The following is a 17,477-nucleotide window of genomic DNA, read 5'->3' on the forward strand; positions in this document are numbered from 1 at the left end:
CTGGGGGCGACCAGGCCGGCAGGGGGGGCATTAAGGGGTGACCAGACTGGTGGGGGGGGGGCAGTTAGGGGTGACCAGGCCGGCACAGGGGGAAGTTAGGGGCGATCAGGCCGGCACGCAGAGGCAGTGAGGGGCGATCAGGTCGGCGGGGGTGGGGGCAGTTAGGGACGACCAGGCAGGCAGGCAGGTGAGCAATTAGGAGCCAGTGGTCCAGGATTGTGAGAGGGATGTCCAACTGCCGGTTTAGGCCCAATTGGGCCTAAACCGGCAGTTGGACATCCCCCGAGGGGTCCCAGATTGGAGAGAGTGCAGGCTGGGCTGAGGGGACCGCCCCCCCCCCTGCACAAATTTCGTGCACTGGGCCTCTAGTATTCTATAATTCTTTGGTAATAAATAAAAAACCTCAGGCAAATATTTATTTTTCAGCAAAGAACCTAAGACCTAAGAATGCTCTAGTAGTCAGCCCTGTCACAGTAACTTCAAAGCCACTAACATACTGATCATTTTATACATTACATATTTTTAAATTAAATCTTTATTGTTGAAAGTATTACATATGTCCTCCCCCACCACACACTGACCCCTTATAACCCACCCCCATACACATTTTTTCCTCAGACTAACTTAGACTGAGTTTGTCTAATATTTTACATAATCTTGCATAATTTGCACATTGGGATAATCACAGATGTAATATTAGGAGGAGGAATTGGGGAAAGGCAAAGTATATTATCTGCTGTATATTCAGCATTTTCCTTCATGCCATCAGGAAAAACTAAGAGTTTACCAAACTATAGAGTGTTAAAGGGAGGAGAGTTGATTATCTATATTTCGACCGTAGCAATTACAAATTTGAAAACCTCTTAGCAGGATCAGGATGAGCCCCCAGAACTAAGCAGGCCCAGCCCAAAGATGCTTTCTGAGAGTTCCAAGTGAGAGCTGAGGCACTCCCACTAAACAAGAGGACCTCCGGCTTCAGGTCAACATCAGATTCACTTCAGAGCTTCTTTTAAATGCAGATTCCCAGCATACACATAAAGAGATTCTGATCCAGATCAGGCTGGAAGTCTAGAAATCTGCACTTGAACTGGTGTTCCAGGCAACTGTGACCCAGGCAATCCATACTCTACACTTTGAGAAGCTCTGCACTAAAAGAATAGGGTGTGCCCGGCCAGCGTGGCTCAGTGGTTGAGCGTCGACCTAGGAACCAGGAGGTCAGGGTTCGATTCCCGGTCAGGGCACATGCCCAGGTTGTGGGCTGGATCCCCAGTGTGGGGCGTGAAGACAGCTGATCAATGAGTCTCTCTCATCATTGATGTTTCTTTCTACCTCTCCCTTCCTCTCTGAAATCAATAAAAATATAAAAATAAAAAATAAAAAGAATAGGGTGTTTTTATGGCACACCAAGGTTTTTATATCTGAACCCTCCTATGAATGCTTAGTTGAAATCTGGTCCTTTATACTTTTCTCCACCTTTTCTTTAAATTCCTTTATTGATTAAGGTATTACATATGTGTCCTTATTCCCCCATTACCCCCCAACCCCCCCCATTCGTGCCCTTATCCCCCTGTTGTCTGTGTCCATTGATTAGGCTTATATGCATGCATGTAAGTTCTTTGGTTGATCTCTCCTTTTCTCTACTTTTTAAGAGGCACTTTCACTCCCCATCTTCTCTGTCTCATGACCCACTCACTCCCCACCACTGCACTGACATCACTCTCCTTAAACACCATTAGCTCACTCCAATTGCTAACATCCAGGACGTCTCTGGTCCTGCTGGACATGCCCTCTTCCTGAAACACCCTCCTCCTTTCTACTCTGTGGCCACTCCCTCCTCAGCTATTCCAGAACTCCTTCAGCCTTCTACCTTTCTCATTCCACACTGCCTCTGAGAGAATTGTTTCAACCTTCACTAACAACTGCAAATTGTCTCCAGACCCACATACCTGTCAACTGGCATCTCTACTGGATGTCCAAATACCTACTCTCCATCAACTCCCCTGCCCAACACCACCAATTCCTCCTGTGTTCTTCCTCTCAGGAAGTGGTAGCTCCATCTATCTAGTCACTCTAATCAGAGATCTTGATGCTTCCTGAAATTTCTCTCCCCTTCCATCACCGCATCCTATGAGTTATTATATTATACTAGAGGCCCAATGCATGAAATTCATGCAAGAGTAGGCCTTCCTTCCCCCGGCTGCCGGCATCAGCTTCTCTCTGGCACCCAGCACCAGGGCTTCCCTCACAGCCCTGGCTTCGTCCAGAAGGACGGTGGTCTAATTAGCATATTATGCTTTTATTATTATAGATATTGAGGAATATATTATTATATTTAGGCTCAGAGAAGTTAAGTAGCTTGGCCAATGTGAGAGTTAAGAAGGGGCACAGCCCACATGCATACTCATGCTCCTCTTCTTATATTCGCTACCAACTTTATAACATGACTTCCACCTACCTTTTCAGCATCCTCTCTCATCATAGCCCTACTTTTGCACCACACTCCAGCACACTGAACTGACTGCCACTCCTCTGGAGTGGCAATTTCTCTCCAAGTAGATATCAACCCCCAGGCCAGCTGGTTCTTGCTGCTTGCAAAAACTTTGGTGCCCATTTCCACTGGCCTTTATCTCTCTGCACCGTCATTTTTTTATGTCTGTCTCTTCCACAAAACTACCTGTTCCTTAAGGATGGGAACCCTTTCTTCTTCATTTTGGTACTCACTGCCCTAGCACAGTGTTGTCATGTTGTATTCACTTAATGATTGCTAAATAACAGTAACTCACATACTTTTAAATATCCCTTCAAAGGAAAGAAAAAGTAATTTTCAATTTTTCAGGAGAATTTAACTATATGAGGAATGTCACCATTTAAGTGATACAAGTAAATAATTAACTTATATAAACTCTACTACTACTACTGGACCTTGGGTCTTCTCTGCTCCTCTAGACAGATCCTCTGACTTCCCACACAGGCATGACTCAGCCTAACTCCCACACAAAGCTACTTGGCTGAGCACACCTGCTTGGGACCTACACCTGCCCAGAAGCACTGGGTAATACCCTATTGCATACTCAGACTAAATTTCAAGGCATCCGCTTTGAGATCAAGTGCCCCACCCAGCTGCAGCCAACTGTGAACAAATGCTTGTTACCTGGCAATCTCCTGGTGGTAATCATAGTGCTCATCTTCCTCCAGCCACTCCACAGATCCTGTGGTCGGATTAGCCCGCCCACAGAAGATCTTCATACTGCCAATCGGCTCCTCAATTTTATCACTCGCCAGCTTACTTCTTATGGACAGGTCAGACAGTCAGAAACCTATTCACATTATAATGCCCAAGAATGAAAAGAAAAAAAAAGTTAAAAGACAAGAAAACAAAGGGGGGGAGGGTGTCAAGAAATTGACAAAAATGTCAAAACCACTGAAAATATCTGTTAATCAGAATTTTCATTTTTCCAGCAAGACTTACTTGGTTTTATATTCCCCATATAACATTAAAAACTATAATACATAAGTTCATAAAACTATCTGGAAACTTGAGCAGTCCTCAGTGATTCCAAGAAGGTCAAATGAGTCTCAAAGGTACATCTGGGCATAGCCTCAGGTAAAGGTAGGTGAGAAAGGAAATAAAGCAGAGGAAAGGGCTAGTAGGAAAGAACAAAGAGAGATTGGGATGGTGGTAAAGGAGTGCCACTAAAACTACTTAAGGATATTAGACATTTAATTTAAGGAAAAATACAAAGATAGAGCAATTCAAACAAATTAGGAAAACCTTCATCTAAACAAGTAAGTCACAGCTATACACAAACATGGATAATCCCAGGAATATAATGTTGAGTCATAAAAAAAAGGAAGTCACAGAATACATACAACAGATTAACATTTATATAAAACTGGAAGCCCTGTGCACGAAATTCGTGCACAGGGGTGTGTGTCCCTCAGCCCAGCCTGCACCCTCTCCAATCTGGGACCCCTCAAGGGATGTCCGACTGCTCGTTTAGGCCCAATCCCAGTAGGATCGGGCCTAAACGGGCAGTTGGACATCCCTCTCACAATCCAGGACTGCTGGCTCCCAACTGCTCGCCTGCCTGCCTTCCTGATTGCCCTTAACCACTTCTGCCTGCCAGCCTGATCACTCCCTAACCATTCCCCTGCCAGCCTGTTTGCCCCTAACTGCCCTCCCCTGCAGGCCTGGTCCCCCGCAACTGCCCTTCCCTGCAGGCCCGGTCACCCCCAACTTCCTTCCTCTGCCAGCCTGGTCACCCCTAACTGCCCTCCCCTGCAGACTTGATCGCCCCCAACTGCCCTCCCTTGCAAGCCTGGTCCCTCCCAACTGCCCTCCCCTGCTGGCCATCTTGTGGCGGCCATCTTGTGTCCACATGGGGGCAGCCATCTTGTGTGTTGGAGTGGTCAATTTGCATATTACTCTTTTATTAGATAGGACTAGAGGCCCAGTGCACAAATTCATGCACCAGTGGGGTCCTCAGCCTGGCCTGCAGGATCGGGCCAAAACTGGCTTTACGACATCCCCCAGATTGTGAGACAGCACAGGCCAGGCTAGGGACCCCACTGGTGCATGATCGGGGCCGGGGAGGGATGAGGGAGGTTGGCCAGCTGGGAAGGGACTGCGGAAGGGCTCCAGGGAGTGTCCAGCCCGTCTGGCTCAGTCCCAATCGCAGACCCCAGCAGCAAGCTAACCTACCAGTCAGAGTGTCTGCCCCCTGGTGGTCAGTGGACATCATAGCGAAGGGTTGAGCAGCCTTAGCATATCATTAGCATATTATACTTTGACGGATTGAACAGCCAACCTGATAACCAGACACTTAGCACATTAGGCTTTTATTATATAGGATGCATAATTATGCAAAACAAAACAACACATTCTTTAGGAATCACACTAAAGTGCATAGCAGGGAATAGGATAGTGGGAAGGAAAAAGAATGGGATCAAGAGGGCCACACAGTCCGGCTGGTGTGGCTCAGTGGTTGAGGGTCACCCTATGCACCAGGAGGTCACAGTTGGATTCCAGTTCAGGGCACATGTCAGGGTTACAGGCTTGATCCCCAGTGGGGGGCATGCAGGAAGCAGCCAATCAATGATTCTCTCTCATCACTGATGTTTCTATCTCTCTCTCACTCTCCCTCCATCTCTGAAATCAATAAAAATTAAAAATAAAATAAAGAAGGACCACACAGGGGACTTAAAGAGCAATGATATTCTTTTTCTAAAACTGGGTGGTGGGAATACAGGTGCTCATGATACAGGTGCTCATTCTTCATGCCTCACTATTTTTCATAATAATTACTTCTTATCTACTCAGTATTTAATTTTAAAAGCAATTTTGAAAAACCTTTCTTCATTTAATAAAATTTGTTTCAAATAAAACGATATCTGACAGATAAAATGTCTTGTATGGCCTTTTCACTCAAAGATATTTATTTCTGAGAGACAGGAACACGACAGCTCAAAGTTTGAAGGCACTTCTCAGCAGGAATGGGCTCTCCCAATGCCCCCTCCCTCTTACATTCAGAAACAGCAAGTGTTCCACATTCCCCTTCATTCTTGTAAAAACACCGATCCATCTTCAGGAAACCTGATTATTTTTTCTGGAGGAGTTCCCCTCACGCATTTTATTGGCCAGAGTTATTGGCTTTCTCTTAAAATTATCAAGTCTAAGTAAATATTGAATTCTTATACAAGAGGATGGGAAACACTCTTTTATGAAGACTCAGGAGATCACTACCTTGGTTCAAAGTAGTTAATCTGTCTTTCAGCAAAACTCTACTTCTAAAACCCCAGAATATCTACTTTCTAATCCAGGTGCTCTCAAACTTCCTGACAACCCCAGTAAGTAATATATTTTACACTGAGACACAATACCAACACAAACATAACGAAGTTTCACAAAACGATACATATTTAGTCTTGCTATGGGCAAGGCCCTCATATATTTTATCCTGTTTTCATTTTATTTTTTAATAGACCATGATCCACTAAGCTGATTTCATAACTCAGCAATGGTTTGCAACCTAGTTTGCAAACTATTGTGATAACCAGCTCTGTACATCTCATATGCTATTCTTTTAAAAAGACAGTATCTAGAACTACCAGAATCTGTAATGTGCTTTAGAAAACTGTGTCCAACACATGCTGTAGTGGAAAAGAAATTACCGGATTTCAGTGAATGTTCAGGGAAGGCTTAAAAGATGGGTAGAGCCCTGGCCGGTTTGGCATAGTGGTTAGAGTGCTGGCCTGCGGACAAAAGGGTCACCGCAGGTTCAATTCCCAGTCAAGGGCACATAATTCAGTTTCAGGTTCAAACCAATCCAGCAGGGCCCAGCGAAAAGCGACCAATCCATGTATCGCCTCTGCCTCTCTCTCCCTCTCTCCCTCTCTCCCTCCCTCTCCCTCTCCCTCTCTCTCTCTCTCTCTCTCTCCCCCCTCTCCCCCTTCATTTCTCCCTCCCAGTATCTCTAAAACAAAAATGTCAATGGAAAAATATCCTCCTGTGAGAACTTACACACACACACACACACAAAGATGGGTAGGATTTAGGTGGGCGTGGGGAGAGGGCACTTCACCACCTTAGAAAGCTTAGACTATCATGCACAGTGGACAAATCAGTCCAGCTGACGTGAAACTGCGCATAGTCACACAGGTTGGTGGGTCCATATTGTGGAGGGTCTAGAAACCCTTATCCTGTGGAATTCCCTTTTTGTCTGTGATGTTGCTGAGGCTACGACTGGGATCACAGAGTCTTTTCAAAACTGTAGAGAAGTCACTGGTTTCATATTAATCTAAATGAATACTTAAGTAGGGAACCACGTCCTGTAACCTCTCTACGTACATCTACGGATAAATTTCTTCATGTATTATTATGACGTGCCCTCTCCCAAAAGACCACACTCCAGACTCAGGAGATAGCCTGACCCTCTCCTCATTCTCCAAGAGCTGTCAATATGGACATTTACAAGGAGGGTATGGCAACCACCATGCCAAGCTCCGTCGCTGAGGGGAGATTCCAGATACGTCCTGTCAACCAGTTCATCGCAGAGGTGCTTCCCCCACGGGCCCAGCAAAGGGCAATCACCAGAGAGGACGGCAGAGCCGGGGCCCGCCTAAAACCCTGCTCTTCCGCCGGCCCGGGCGCTCTGAGCCGCCCCACGCGGACTCTAGAAAGGTTCTCGGAAGTCCCGCAGAACTGCGTACCGCGACGTCCGAGAACGCCCACGCCAGGCCCTGCCGCCGGAGCCCTGCAGATGAGAACAGGACGCGGGCTGCATCCTGGACTCCAATGCGATCCCACCTACCCAACATGCTCAGCGCCTCACCGGCCGTGGGTGCCGCTCATTCACTTCCGCCGCCACAGCCACATTCCCGCGGCCGGCGTGAGGGGGCGAAACCTCCCTGTGCCGGCTGAGCGTGCCGGGGCGGGACCCGGAAGTAGAACCTAAAGTCTTTCCCGTCGCACCCTATGCGTTCCCACACTGCTTCGCGACAGCCGCTATGGAGGCTGGTCGTACAGCTGTAATTCGCGTGAAGCGGAAGCGCAGCGAGGAGCCTGCCGAGGCTCTGGTCCTCGCTTGTAAACGCCTCCGGAGCGATGTAGTGGAGTCGGCGGCCCAAAAGACGCCCCCCGAGGGTCTGGAGAAAGCAGCAGAGAAGAATGTCTTCCAGTTGGTGGCTACCGTGTGCTCCCAGGTATTGGGCGGGGATGGAGCCTGAGTGGAGGGGCTCTGAGGGTGCAGCCGGGATGAAATTGTATCCCTGACCCCTACACGAACCCCTGCTTACGCCGGCTCCCCTTCCCTATTGCCCTCCAGGAGGAGCCGGTCCAGCCATTCCTGCGGGCCGCTCTGCCCCCACCCTGGGGCACCCAGCAGCGTATCCGCCACGACCTCCGCGCGTCTACTCGGAAGATCCAGCAGGAGGGTCGCTACAGGGTAGTCTCTAGCCGCCGATCCTCGGGCATTCCTTTGGATGGCCTGGAGTCCGAGGACGTGCGGGGAAACCCAGAAGCCGACGGTGACGCAGGCTTCCAGCTGTTGGATCTGGTCCACGAAGAAGGAGACCCAGAGGCCGCTGCTGCCGCCGCCGACTCCTGCAAAGTGAGTACATGCCCCGCGAAGGAGAGCTGGGCTTCTCCCGACAAGTAGTGCCAGGAATCTGGGCGCTAAGTCGGCACACAGTTGAGATGCACATGGCTTCACCTTTTATTAATGGATGATCCCTCCGGCTTTTAGCCTCGATGTTACAGATTAGGTTCTCTCTTCAGCAAGTATTTACTGAGCGCCCACTATGTGACAAGCATTGTTCTGAGGTTCTGTGGGTATAGCAGTGAACCTAACATTCAGACAGAGAAAAACAAGTAAATTCACTGTCAGGTAGTGATGTGAGCTGTAAGGGGGGGTGGGGTGCGCAGGAAAAGAGTGGTTCCATTTCAGAGGTCACACTGAAAAAAAAAGTGACATTTGAGTGAAGACTTAAAGGTGAATGGCAGGGCATTGTGGATATCTTGGGGAGGGGCATTCCAGGCTGAGGACTTACAAGGACAAAGGCTTTCAAACCAAGTTTGTCTGATGTTTTCAAAGTCAGTGTGCCTGGAGCCCAGTGAACTTGGAGAGAATAGTAATAAGGAATTTGGGGGAAGGATCTACTAGACCCTGTAGGTACTTCCAAGACCCATTGCCTTTTCATCCTGAATAGGGTATTAATGGAGGACTTTGAGCAAGGAAAAAATAGAGCAGATGGGCAAACTCATCAAAGGGAGGTTAAAGGACTGGTCTTGGGTACCATATTAAGTCTGAGGCAGAGTCAGGTCTAAAATGCACACTTAATCCAGTGTTATTTCCACTACATTACATTTAATATGTTTGTTTTGTATCTTCAAAAAAACAAAGTCTGAATGCAGTAATATCATAGAAATAGAAAATTCTCAACCTAAGGCATTCCCCCTCTTAGTAAACATTTAAAATTTTTTCACTCCTTTTAATAGTTTTTTTTTTTAAATATATTTTATTGATATTTTTACAGAGAGGAAGGGAGAGGGATAGAAAGCTAGAAACATCGATGAGAGAGAAACATCAATCAGCTGCCTCCTGCACACCCCCCACTGGGGATGTGCCCGCAACCAAGGTACATGCCCTTGACCGGAATCAAACCCAGGACCCTTCAGTCCGCAGGCCGACGCTCTATCCACTGAGCCAAACCGGTTTCGGCTTTTAATAGTTCTTTAAGTGTAAAAAATGAAATTTTAATTCAAAATACATCAGGCAAAACATATTTAATCATGGTGCTGTATACCTGGATAGCAACTTGAGCATGATATACATGATAGCTACATCTTTTACCAAAACTAATTCAAGACTGATTCATGAGTTAACAATCAAATAATGTTTAAAAGTATACTAATGTTCAGTGGAATCGATTAAATAGCTCAATTTTTTAAGAAAAACTAGTAATCTGAAGGTTGTGAACACAAATTTTCCCAACCCAACGCAATACAAACTTATAAACATAGCAAAAATATTTGCAAGAGTTATTATTTTAAAAACATGAATTTAGCTCGGCCAGTGTTTCCCAGTGGTTGTGTCAACCTATGAACTGAACTAGGGAGGTCACAGTTTAATTCCTGGTCAGGGCACATGCCCGGGTTGTGGGCTCAGTCCCCAGTGTGGGGTGTGCAGGAAGCAACTGATCAATGATTCTCTCTCATCATTGATGTTTTTCTATCTCTCCCTCTCCTTTCTTCTCTGAAATCAATATAAATATATTTTACAAAAAAATTTTTAAATGTGAATTTAAGCTGAAAATAAAATTGAGGTTTTATGCCTACTAAAACTAGTAGAGGAAAGGTTGTCGATAGCACTGCTGGCAAGGCTATGATTAAAATGACACATAGCTTAGGGCCTATTTTAAAACTATTTAAATTTATTTTTATTGTTTGGACTCTAAAGCCACCCAAAATTCTAGAAATTTAAGTTTTAAGCAAATAAAGTACCTAAATAGGAAAAGGTGAAACGGTTTGGTTCATTTTATCTAGTAGTTTCATCCCCAAGATTTATCCTAGGAAATAACTCAGCAGAAGCAAACAGCTGTGGTATTAACAAAAGCTGTTTGTTTACTAATTATTATATATCAAGTATTGTCTAAGTACTTGCTATATATTTTTTTTTCTTTTTTGTTTTGTTTTGTTATGTATTCTTTTATTTAACTCATTTAATCCTCACAAAAACCCTGGGTACTTTAATCTCCATTTTCAAATGCAGGAAACTTCACATTCATTGCAGTGTTGTACATGGAGGCTAAAATTATGTCTGAAAAATTGACTATACAACTGCCTGGACTTTAAATTAATAACCATGAAGACTGGCAAGATGGAAAAGTACATATTATATATTTTTAACGGTAGGAAATGCTGTATTATAATTATGGGTAAGCATACACAGATTAGACTTGAAATAATTTATTATTTTATGAAAACAATGTGTTCATTATAGGAAATTTGAAAAATCTATAGCAAAGGAATATGGCTGCATAATCTGCTGGACTGAGGGCTGGGGACTTGTGAGTTGGAGCCAGAGCTTTCCTAATAAACAGCTTTTAGGTCAGTCAAGAGTCTACACAAGCCCTGACCGGTGTGGCTCAGTGGATAGAGCATCAGCCTGCGGACTGAAGGGTCCCAGGTTCGATTCCGGTCAAGGGCATGTACCTTAGTTGCGGGCACATCCCCAGTAGGAGGTGTGCAGGAGGCAGCTGATTGATGTTTCTCTCTCATCGATGTTTCTAACTCTATCCCTCTCTCTTCCTCTCTGTAAAAAAATCAATAAAATATATTTTTTAAGAAAAAGAGTCTACACAAAAACTGACATCTCTAGTTCCTTTTGACTTTGGAACAAAGAATTCCCTTTAGCTTGTGATAGAGAGCATTGGTCTCCCCTTGTCTACCTTGGCCATGGTACACCTCTACTTCCCATATGGTACTTCACACCTGACTGACATTACACAGCTTCCTGTGATGATCATTTGCAGGGGGATCATTTGCAGCATGTCCCCTTGGTTTCCAAATTGACCTAGGCCACCCTGGATAACACAGCCTATTGGACCTAGAGTACATCTTACCTTGGCCAGTTCCAATCTGGGTCAATCTATCTTAAAGCTATTCTTTCTAGCAAGAAAAGGATTATAGGAGAATCCATTCCTGGTTGTGATTAAAAGGATGTCAGTGTGGGCAAGTCAAGTGGTGGGTCATGGATGATAGTGGTCATCATAGCCCAGGAATGGTCCTTAGGTTCCCTATAGAAGGCCACACAAAATGCAGACCCACTTAGGAGTCAGCTATGGAGGTGCTACTGTGGGCCTGCAGATCCCCAAAGGGAGAACATCACACCAGAGGAGCTCAGGAAGACCTGGGGAAGACTCAAAGCTGTGCTGGCCCTTGCCTCTCCTCAGCCCAGGCTTCACATGCAGGTCTTCACACATGCTCTTGCATCAGCCCATCACAAAAGAATGGGAGTCTATCTTGTAAGTTTCTATCTCAAAAGAACCACACATCACTTTTTTGAGAAATACTTAGTTTTTTAATCTCATAGGTAATTAAATAGGCCATGGGGATAAGACTATTGAATATAACAGAGAACTGGAGGGAGGCTTCCTTCACCCAGCTCTTAGGTTCCTTTTCTTTGAACATCCATGTTTAATCTCATGCATTTTATCTGTTATTTTCTTCACAGGTATCTGACCCAGATGTGATCCTTTGCAATTCTGTAGAGTTGATCCGTGAGCGGTTGACTATATCCGAGGATGGACCAAGTGTCGGGCACCGGGAGGAACAGAAGGATGACTATGTGTATGACATTTACTACTTGGAGACGGCCACTCCAGGATGGATTGAGAATATCCTCTCTGTGCAGCCCTACAGCCAGGAGTGGGAGCTGGTAAGAGAACCTATGGGGATGAGGGGCATGAGGCAACCTAAGTGATTCTCTAGTCAGGTACTTTGCCTCCCTGGATTCTAATCCTAGTTAACATTGTTCTTAGTTCTTCTTGTTCTTACTTAAAATGAAAAATTTATTCTAAATGCCTTCTAGGGACCTGGTTTTAATGCAGGGAATTTTGGGGAAGAGAGTCTATATTTATAATTTTTGCTCTTAATGAATCTTTTATAATGTTTGCAACATCTTTGTTGTTGTTTTTAATGTTTTTATTGATTTTTAGAGGGACAGGGAGAGCTAGAAATATCAATGAGAGAGAAACGTGGACCAGCTACTTCCTGCATGCCCCCGGGAATCTAACCAGTGACCTCTTGGTTCATGGGCCAGTGTTCAACTACCAAGCCACACCAGCTGGGCAACATCTTTATTTTTTATATCTACCCATTCTCAGAGGAAAATGTATGAGAGCTTATATTAAAATACAGACAAAATAAAACCAGGAATTTTAATATGAGAACAAAACCTTTTTAATTGTATCTTATAATAAAGAAAATCATGGATTAAGAAAGCCAACTTTCATTTTAAAAAAAAAACACAGCTACTAACTTCCTGACAATCATTATTCTTAAAACAAATTCTAAAATGATTAATGAGTGCCCTGGCTAATGTGGCTCAGTTGGTTGAGCATCATCCCATGCACCGAAAGGTCACCAGTTCGATTCCTGGTCAGGTGGTCAGGGCACATACCCAGGTTATGAGTTCATCCCTGGTTGGGGTGCATATGGGAGGCTCCAATCAATGTCTTCCCCCCCCCCCCACCTCTCTCTCCTTCTTTGCTCTCTAAAATCAATAAAAATATTTTTTTAAAAATAAAATGTAAAAATAATTAGAGAAGTTAAGGTGGCACCTGTCACACTCTTATGAGAAAAGCACGCTACTCCACACCTACTCTGCCACCATAATCTGAATCAGGCCCCCACCTCGGACCATGCATAGGCCCTCCTTTTGCCTTCCTGCACCCCTCAAACATGGGTTTTGGTTCTGATCTTTGGCATCACCCATGATCCATATAATCCCTCCAACAGTTTAAAGGTCACTACCATCACCTGCTCAGAGCTGTTTCTCCTCCCTACTTTGGGGTGTTCCTTTTTAGTGGAGTTTAGTCTATCCCACCAGGAATTTGATCCCTGGAGTTGGAATTGTAAGTGGAATAGGGCCATTATCTCCCTCTTGTAGCCTAAGTATAGCCTCTCCAAGTTAGTCTGATATTAGTTTCTCCCAGAGCATAACCTTAGATGTTTTGACTTATATTATGTGTGTGTTGAGATGTGCAGGTGAATGATGACCAACAACTAGAGGACATTTATGAAGATGAAGATGATGAGAATAGTGAGAATAATTGGCGCAATGAGTACCCAGAGGAGGAGAGCAATGACGGAGATGAAGATTCCAGAGGTAGGTGGGTGGCAGCCTTGGATGGGGAGGGACTGCTGGGATCCAAGACGGAGGCATGCGTACAGAAGACAGATCCATTTCTAGCTACCTTTCCTTCTCCATTGAGTTCCTGCAGCTCACGCATAAGCTGTTGGAGCTATAGGAGACCCACAGACCAGTGTTTCCAGGGGCTGGTTACTAGAGTGTAATGTCCGTCGGGTGTGGGTTCAAATCCTTAGTTCTGTCATTGCCTAGCTGTGGATCTTGGACAAGTTACTTCATCTTATTGAGCCTCATTTTCCCTCCAGAAAATGAGAATATTACACCAACTGGTTGAGATTAAGTGAAACATCTAGCTCAGTGTCTCTTTCCCTGCTTCCGTATAACAAAGTATTGGAGAAGTTTTAAGTGCCAACAAAAAGAATTTCTTTGTGTCTGTTAATGGAGGAACAATTAGATCAAACTACACAATATTCTGTTGGGAAAGTGCCCATAATATATTAAAAGGGGCAAGGTTCAACATTATATTTACAGTATGACTACAACTATTTTTAAAAATTCTATATTTAGGGGAGAAATGACAAAATATCCCAATGTTAAAAGACTTGGTTTAAATGGTAGGAATGAGATCTTTTCAAATTGTACCCCTGAATTCTCTTCATTTTTTGTTTTGTTTGTTATTCTCGCCTTTTATTCCAGCATCTCCCAGAGCTCCAATATGTACAGACTTTATTTATACACAGATAATATACACCATATATACATATTTATATATATTCACATACCAGCCCACATGCTCTCATACACACACACGCTCACGCCCTTCAAGGAGGGGCACGTGGCCACCTCTGAGCCCCGCTCAGCCAGACAAGAGGCGCTGGGCTTGCCAGGCAGTTGTGAGGTTTTGTGTTTTGTGGGGGTTTTTTTGTTTGTTTGTTTTTTTAATATATTTTATTGGTTTTTTACAGAGAGGAAGGGAGAGGGATAGAGAGTTAGAAACATTGATGAGAGAGAAACATCAATCAGCTGCCTCCTGCACACTTCCTACTGGGGATGTGCCTGCAACCAAGGTACATGCCCTTGACCAGAATCGAACCTGGGACCTTTCAGTCCGCAGGTCAACGCTCTATCCACCGAGCCAAACCGGTTAGGGCTGTGTTTTGTTTTTTAAAAAAGGCCATTTCCTGGCCGAAACCGGTTTGGCTCAGTGGATAGAGCGTCGGCCTGCGGACTGAAGGGTCCCGGGTTCGATTCCGGTTAAGGGCATGTACCTTGGTTGCGGGCACATCCCCAGTGGGAGGTGTGCAGGAGGCAGCTGATCGATGTTTCTCTCTCATCGATGTTTCTAGCTCTCTATCCCTCTCCCTTCCTCTCTCTGAAATATCAATAAAATATATTTTAAAAAAATAAAAATAAAAATAAAAAAGGCCATTTCCTTCAGAGGAGTCTTCCCTCTCCACAAACCCAAGCCCCTCCCCAAAACTCTAAATTTCATCTTGTTTTAAAAGGAAGAGGTTTTCCTCTGCTCAGCCAAGACAGTTACTAGAGATCAGGCCTGTCCACCTGGATGGTTACTAGAGACCCCACCTGTCCACATGGGTAGTAACTAGAGACCCAGCCTGTCCATGTGGGTAGTTACTAGAGACCCAGGCCCATCCACCTGGGGTAGTAACTAGAGACCCAGCCTGTCCACCTGGGGTGGCTACTAGATACCCAGCCTGTCCACCTGGGTAGCTACTGGAGATCCCGCCTGTCCACCTGGGGTGGCTACTAAAGACCCAGCCTGTCTACCTGGGTAGTAACTAGAGACCCAGCCTGTCCACCTGGGTGGTTACTAGAGACTCAGGCCCCTCCACCTGGGGTAGTTACTAGAGACCCAGGCCCATCTGCCTTGGGTAGTTACTAGAGACCCAGCCTGTCCACCTGGGTGGTTACTAGAGACCCAGCCTGTCCACCTGGGGTAGTTACTAGAGACCCAGGCCCCTCCACCTGGGGTAGTTACTAGAGACCCAGGCCCCTCCACCTGGGGTAGTTACTAGAGACCCAGGCCCCTCCACCTGGGGTAGTTACTAGAGACCCAGGCCCCTCCACCTGGGGTAGTTACTAGAGACTCAGGCCCCTCCACCTGGGGTAGTTACTAGAGACCCAGGCCTGTCCACCTGGGGTTGAATTCTCTTTTTAAGTAGTGAACCAAAATAAAAACAACCAACCAAACAAAACCAGCCCAGCTGGTTTAGCTCAGCAGTTGAGCATCAACCCAGGAACCAAGAGGTCACTGGTTCAACTCCCAGTCAGGACACATGCCCAGGTTGTGGGCTTGATCCCCAGTGGTGGCTGTGTAGGAGGCAGCCAATCAGTGACTTCCTCTCTCATCGTTGTTACTATCTCTCTATCCTTCTCCCTTCCCCCCTCTCTAAAAATCAATAAAAATTTATTTTAAAAAAAAACAAAACGGACCTTTTTGAGATGGGAAGGAGCTCACAGTCGCCAAAAAAAATCATGCAGGTAGAGTCCATTCCTGTTATCTCATTCCAGGCTCTGATGAATACCACAGCCTCAGTGAAGAGGAAAGAGGCAATAGCAGACCACAGGTGGGGAGCAAATACCCTTCGGATGTGCAGAAGGAGTTTGGCTATGACAGCTCTCATGACCTGGACTCGGACTGAGGATCCTGTGACAACCATGAGGTTCTATCACAGGCCCTTGAGGGCTCTGACTGCAGCATCAGCCACCCTGGTAATGGGTTTCCTGGCATAACACGCAGAAGGAAAAAGCGTGTCCAACAGCACCGTCATACCAGTGAAAACTTGTGCTGAAGGAGTGTCTCTTTTCCACTAATTGTGGGGCCCTTTGCCTCATTCAAGTGACCCTACAGTCTGGGGACAAAAAAAAAAACATAAAATGAAGCTTCCTGGCCTAGACATTTTCCTGCTCTTCTCCTACGCTAAAGCCAATAAGTGGAAGAGAGACTGTTTATGAGAACTTAGGTTCAACTTTCCCATACCACCAGGCCACCCGCCTCCAGTAAAAACCTGATTCTTTTTGATAGGAAAATCTAGAAGAGCTACAGTGGGTCTCTTGTAGCAGCACACACTGAGTAGTAATGGCCAGTAGGAGAGGAAGAATCTGCCTGAGCTGTGAGGGGTTTGGTTGACAGTTGTCTCTACCTCCCTGCTTCCTATGATAATGATTGTAAAGATTGCTCTTTCAGTTAGTGGTGGTACCGAGGAACAGGGTATGTGTGAATGTGATACTCTGCATTTAGTAAAAACACTTTAAATATGGGAGCAAGTAATTCCTTTAAAACCTTTCAATCTGAATATATGTTCTCCATTGTGCTCCCTCTCCCCTTCCTGCCCCCCACCAAAAATGGAGGAGTAGTGAGATAAAAGTTTCAGAATTGACCTGAGACACAAAGGACTTAAAGCAAATTAGGAAAAGGAGAACACATCCTGAACTTAGCTTTCCACTAAGAAATGTTTAACTGTTTACAGCACTCACCAAAAACTATCAATAAGACAAAATTTCTTCCCCAGAATTTACATCTCTGCCCCTACCCCTTCCAAAGCACAAATCCTTAACTCAGACTGAGTTGGCATTTAGTCATCTAATGTAACATTCATTGTCCAGTGGAACTTCTGCAAAGATGAATGTGTCCTATATATGCACCGTGTAGTAGTAGCCACTAGCCACATGTGGCTGAGCACTTTTAATGTGATTAGTGTGACTGAGGAATTTTTCAATTTTATTTCATTTTAACTAGCTACATGTGGCTAGTAGCTACTGTACTGGGCAGCGCAGGTATAGGGCAATCAATACCCAGAACCTTCTTCTTAAGACACAGACTCACAGGGGAAGGTGAATTACACAGGGATGTGTCTTCCCACATCTTTTAAGATTTCATAAGCATCTACTTTTCCATCCTGCCTAAACCCATTTTTTCTAAGTCTTTACCTACATTGGTTCCTATTTACACAGAGTTGTTAAACCTGGCAAAATGATTAAATTGTATGTGTGTGTGTGTACTCGGGCTCTACTCTTGTGGCTATAAAACCAACAGACTATTGGTTTCCCACCCTAACTATCCACAAAGATACAATTCAGTGTCAC

At 45.1% G+C, this 17,477-nt stretch overlaps 2 protein-coding genes across 7 annotated transcripts in view; one reads left to right on the forward strand and one right to left on the reverse strand.

Annotated features, from left to right (window-relative positions):
• The window catches only part of PRMT7 (protein arginine methyltransferase 7), a 45,752-nt gene extending 38,288 nt beyond the window's left edge, over positions 1-7,464 (reverse strand). The window contains exons 1-2 of one of the 3 annotated variants that reach the window (XM_080645661.1): positions 7,311-7,464; positions 3,152-3,317 (exon numbers count right to left, since the gene is read on the reverse strand). In XM_080645661.1, the coding sequence (XP_080501787.1) occupies positions 3,152-3,246 (95 nt within the window). In that variant the 5' untranslated portion in view covers positions 3,247-3,317; positions 7,311-7,464. Of the gene's footprint in view, positions 1-3,151; positions 3,318-7,209 lie in introns of all 3 variants that reach the window. The other 2 variants (XM_080645662.1, XM_080645660.1) reach the window with 2 other exon arrangements.
• SLC7A6OS (solute carrier family 7 member 6 opposite strand) lies at positions 7,449-17,392 on the forward strand. Of its 4 annotated transcripts, none has more exons than XR_013959249.1 (6): positions 7,449-7,701; positions 7,824-8,108; positions 11,733-11,936; positions 13,268-13,388; positions 15,903-17,042; positions 17,145-17,392. XR_013959249.1 is itself a non-coding variant. In XM_080645667.1 (5 exons), exons 1-5 carry the CDS (start codon positions 7,507-7,509, stop codon positions 16,031-16,033), a joined length of 936 nt encoding a protein of 311 aa, XP_080501793.1. In that variant the 5' UTR covers positions 7,476-7,506; the 3' UTR covers positions 16,034-17,392. The 4 variants fall into 4 exon arrangements, 1 of the variants encoding a protein (XP_080501793.1); XR_013959250.1 differs by having other exon boundaries at positions 7,488-7,701; positions 15,903-17,037; positions 17,131-17,392; XR_013959251.1 differs by having other exon boundaries at positions 7,488-7,701; positions 15,903-16,996.
• Positions 17,393-17,477: the final 85 nt, after the last annotated feature.

The sequence above is a fragment of the Plecotus auritus genome (assembly GCF_963455305.1).
Source record: "Plecotus auritus genome assembly, chromosome: 10".
Taxonomy (NCBI): Eukaryota; Metazoa; Chordata; class Mammalia; order Chiroptera; family Vespertilionidae; genus Plecotus; species Plecotus auritus.

Bases quoted from the DNA above. Each gene is read 5' to 3' on its own strand.
- SLC7A6OS (XM_080645667.1), top strand. From the start codon at position 7,507: ATGGAGGCTGGTCGTACAGCTGTAATTCGCGTGAAGCGGAAGCGCAGC. The intron at 8,109-11,732 runs GTGAGTACATGC...TTTTCTTCACAG, and splicing joins CCGCCGCCGACTCCTGCAAA to GTATCTGACCCAGATGTGAT. The intron at 13,389-15,902 runs GTAGGTGGGTGG...ATCTCATTCCAG, and splicing joins CGGAGATGAAGATTCCAGAG to GCTCTGATGAATACCACAGC.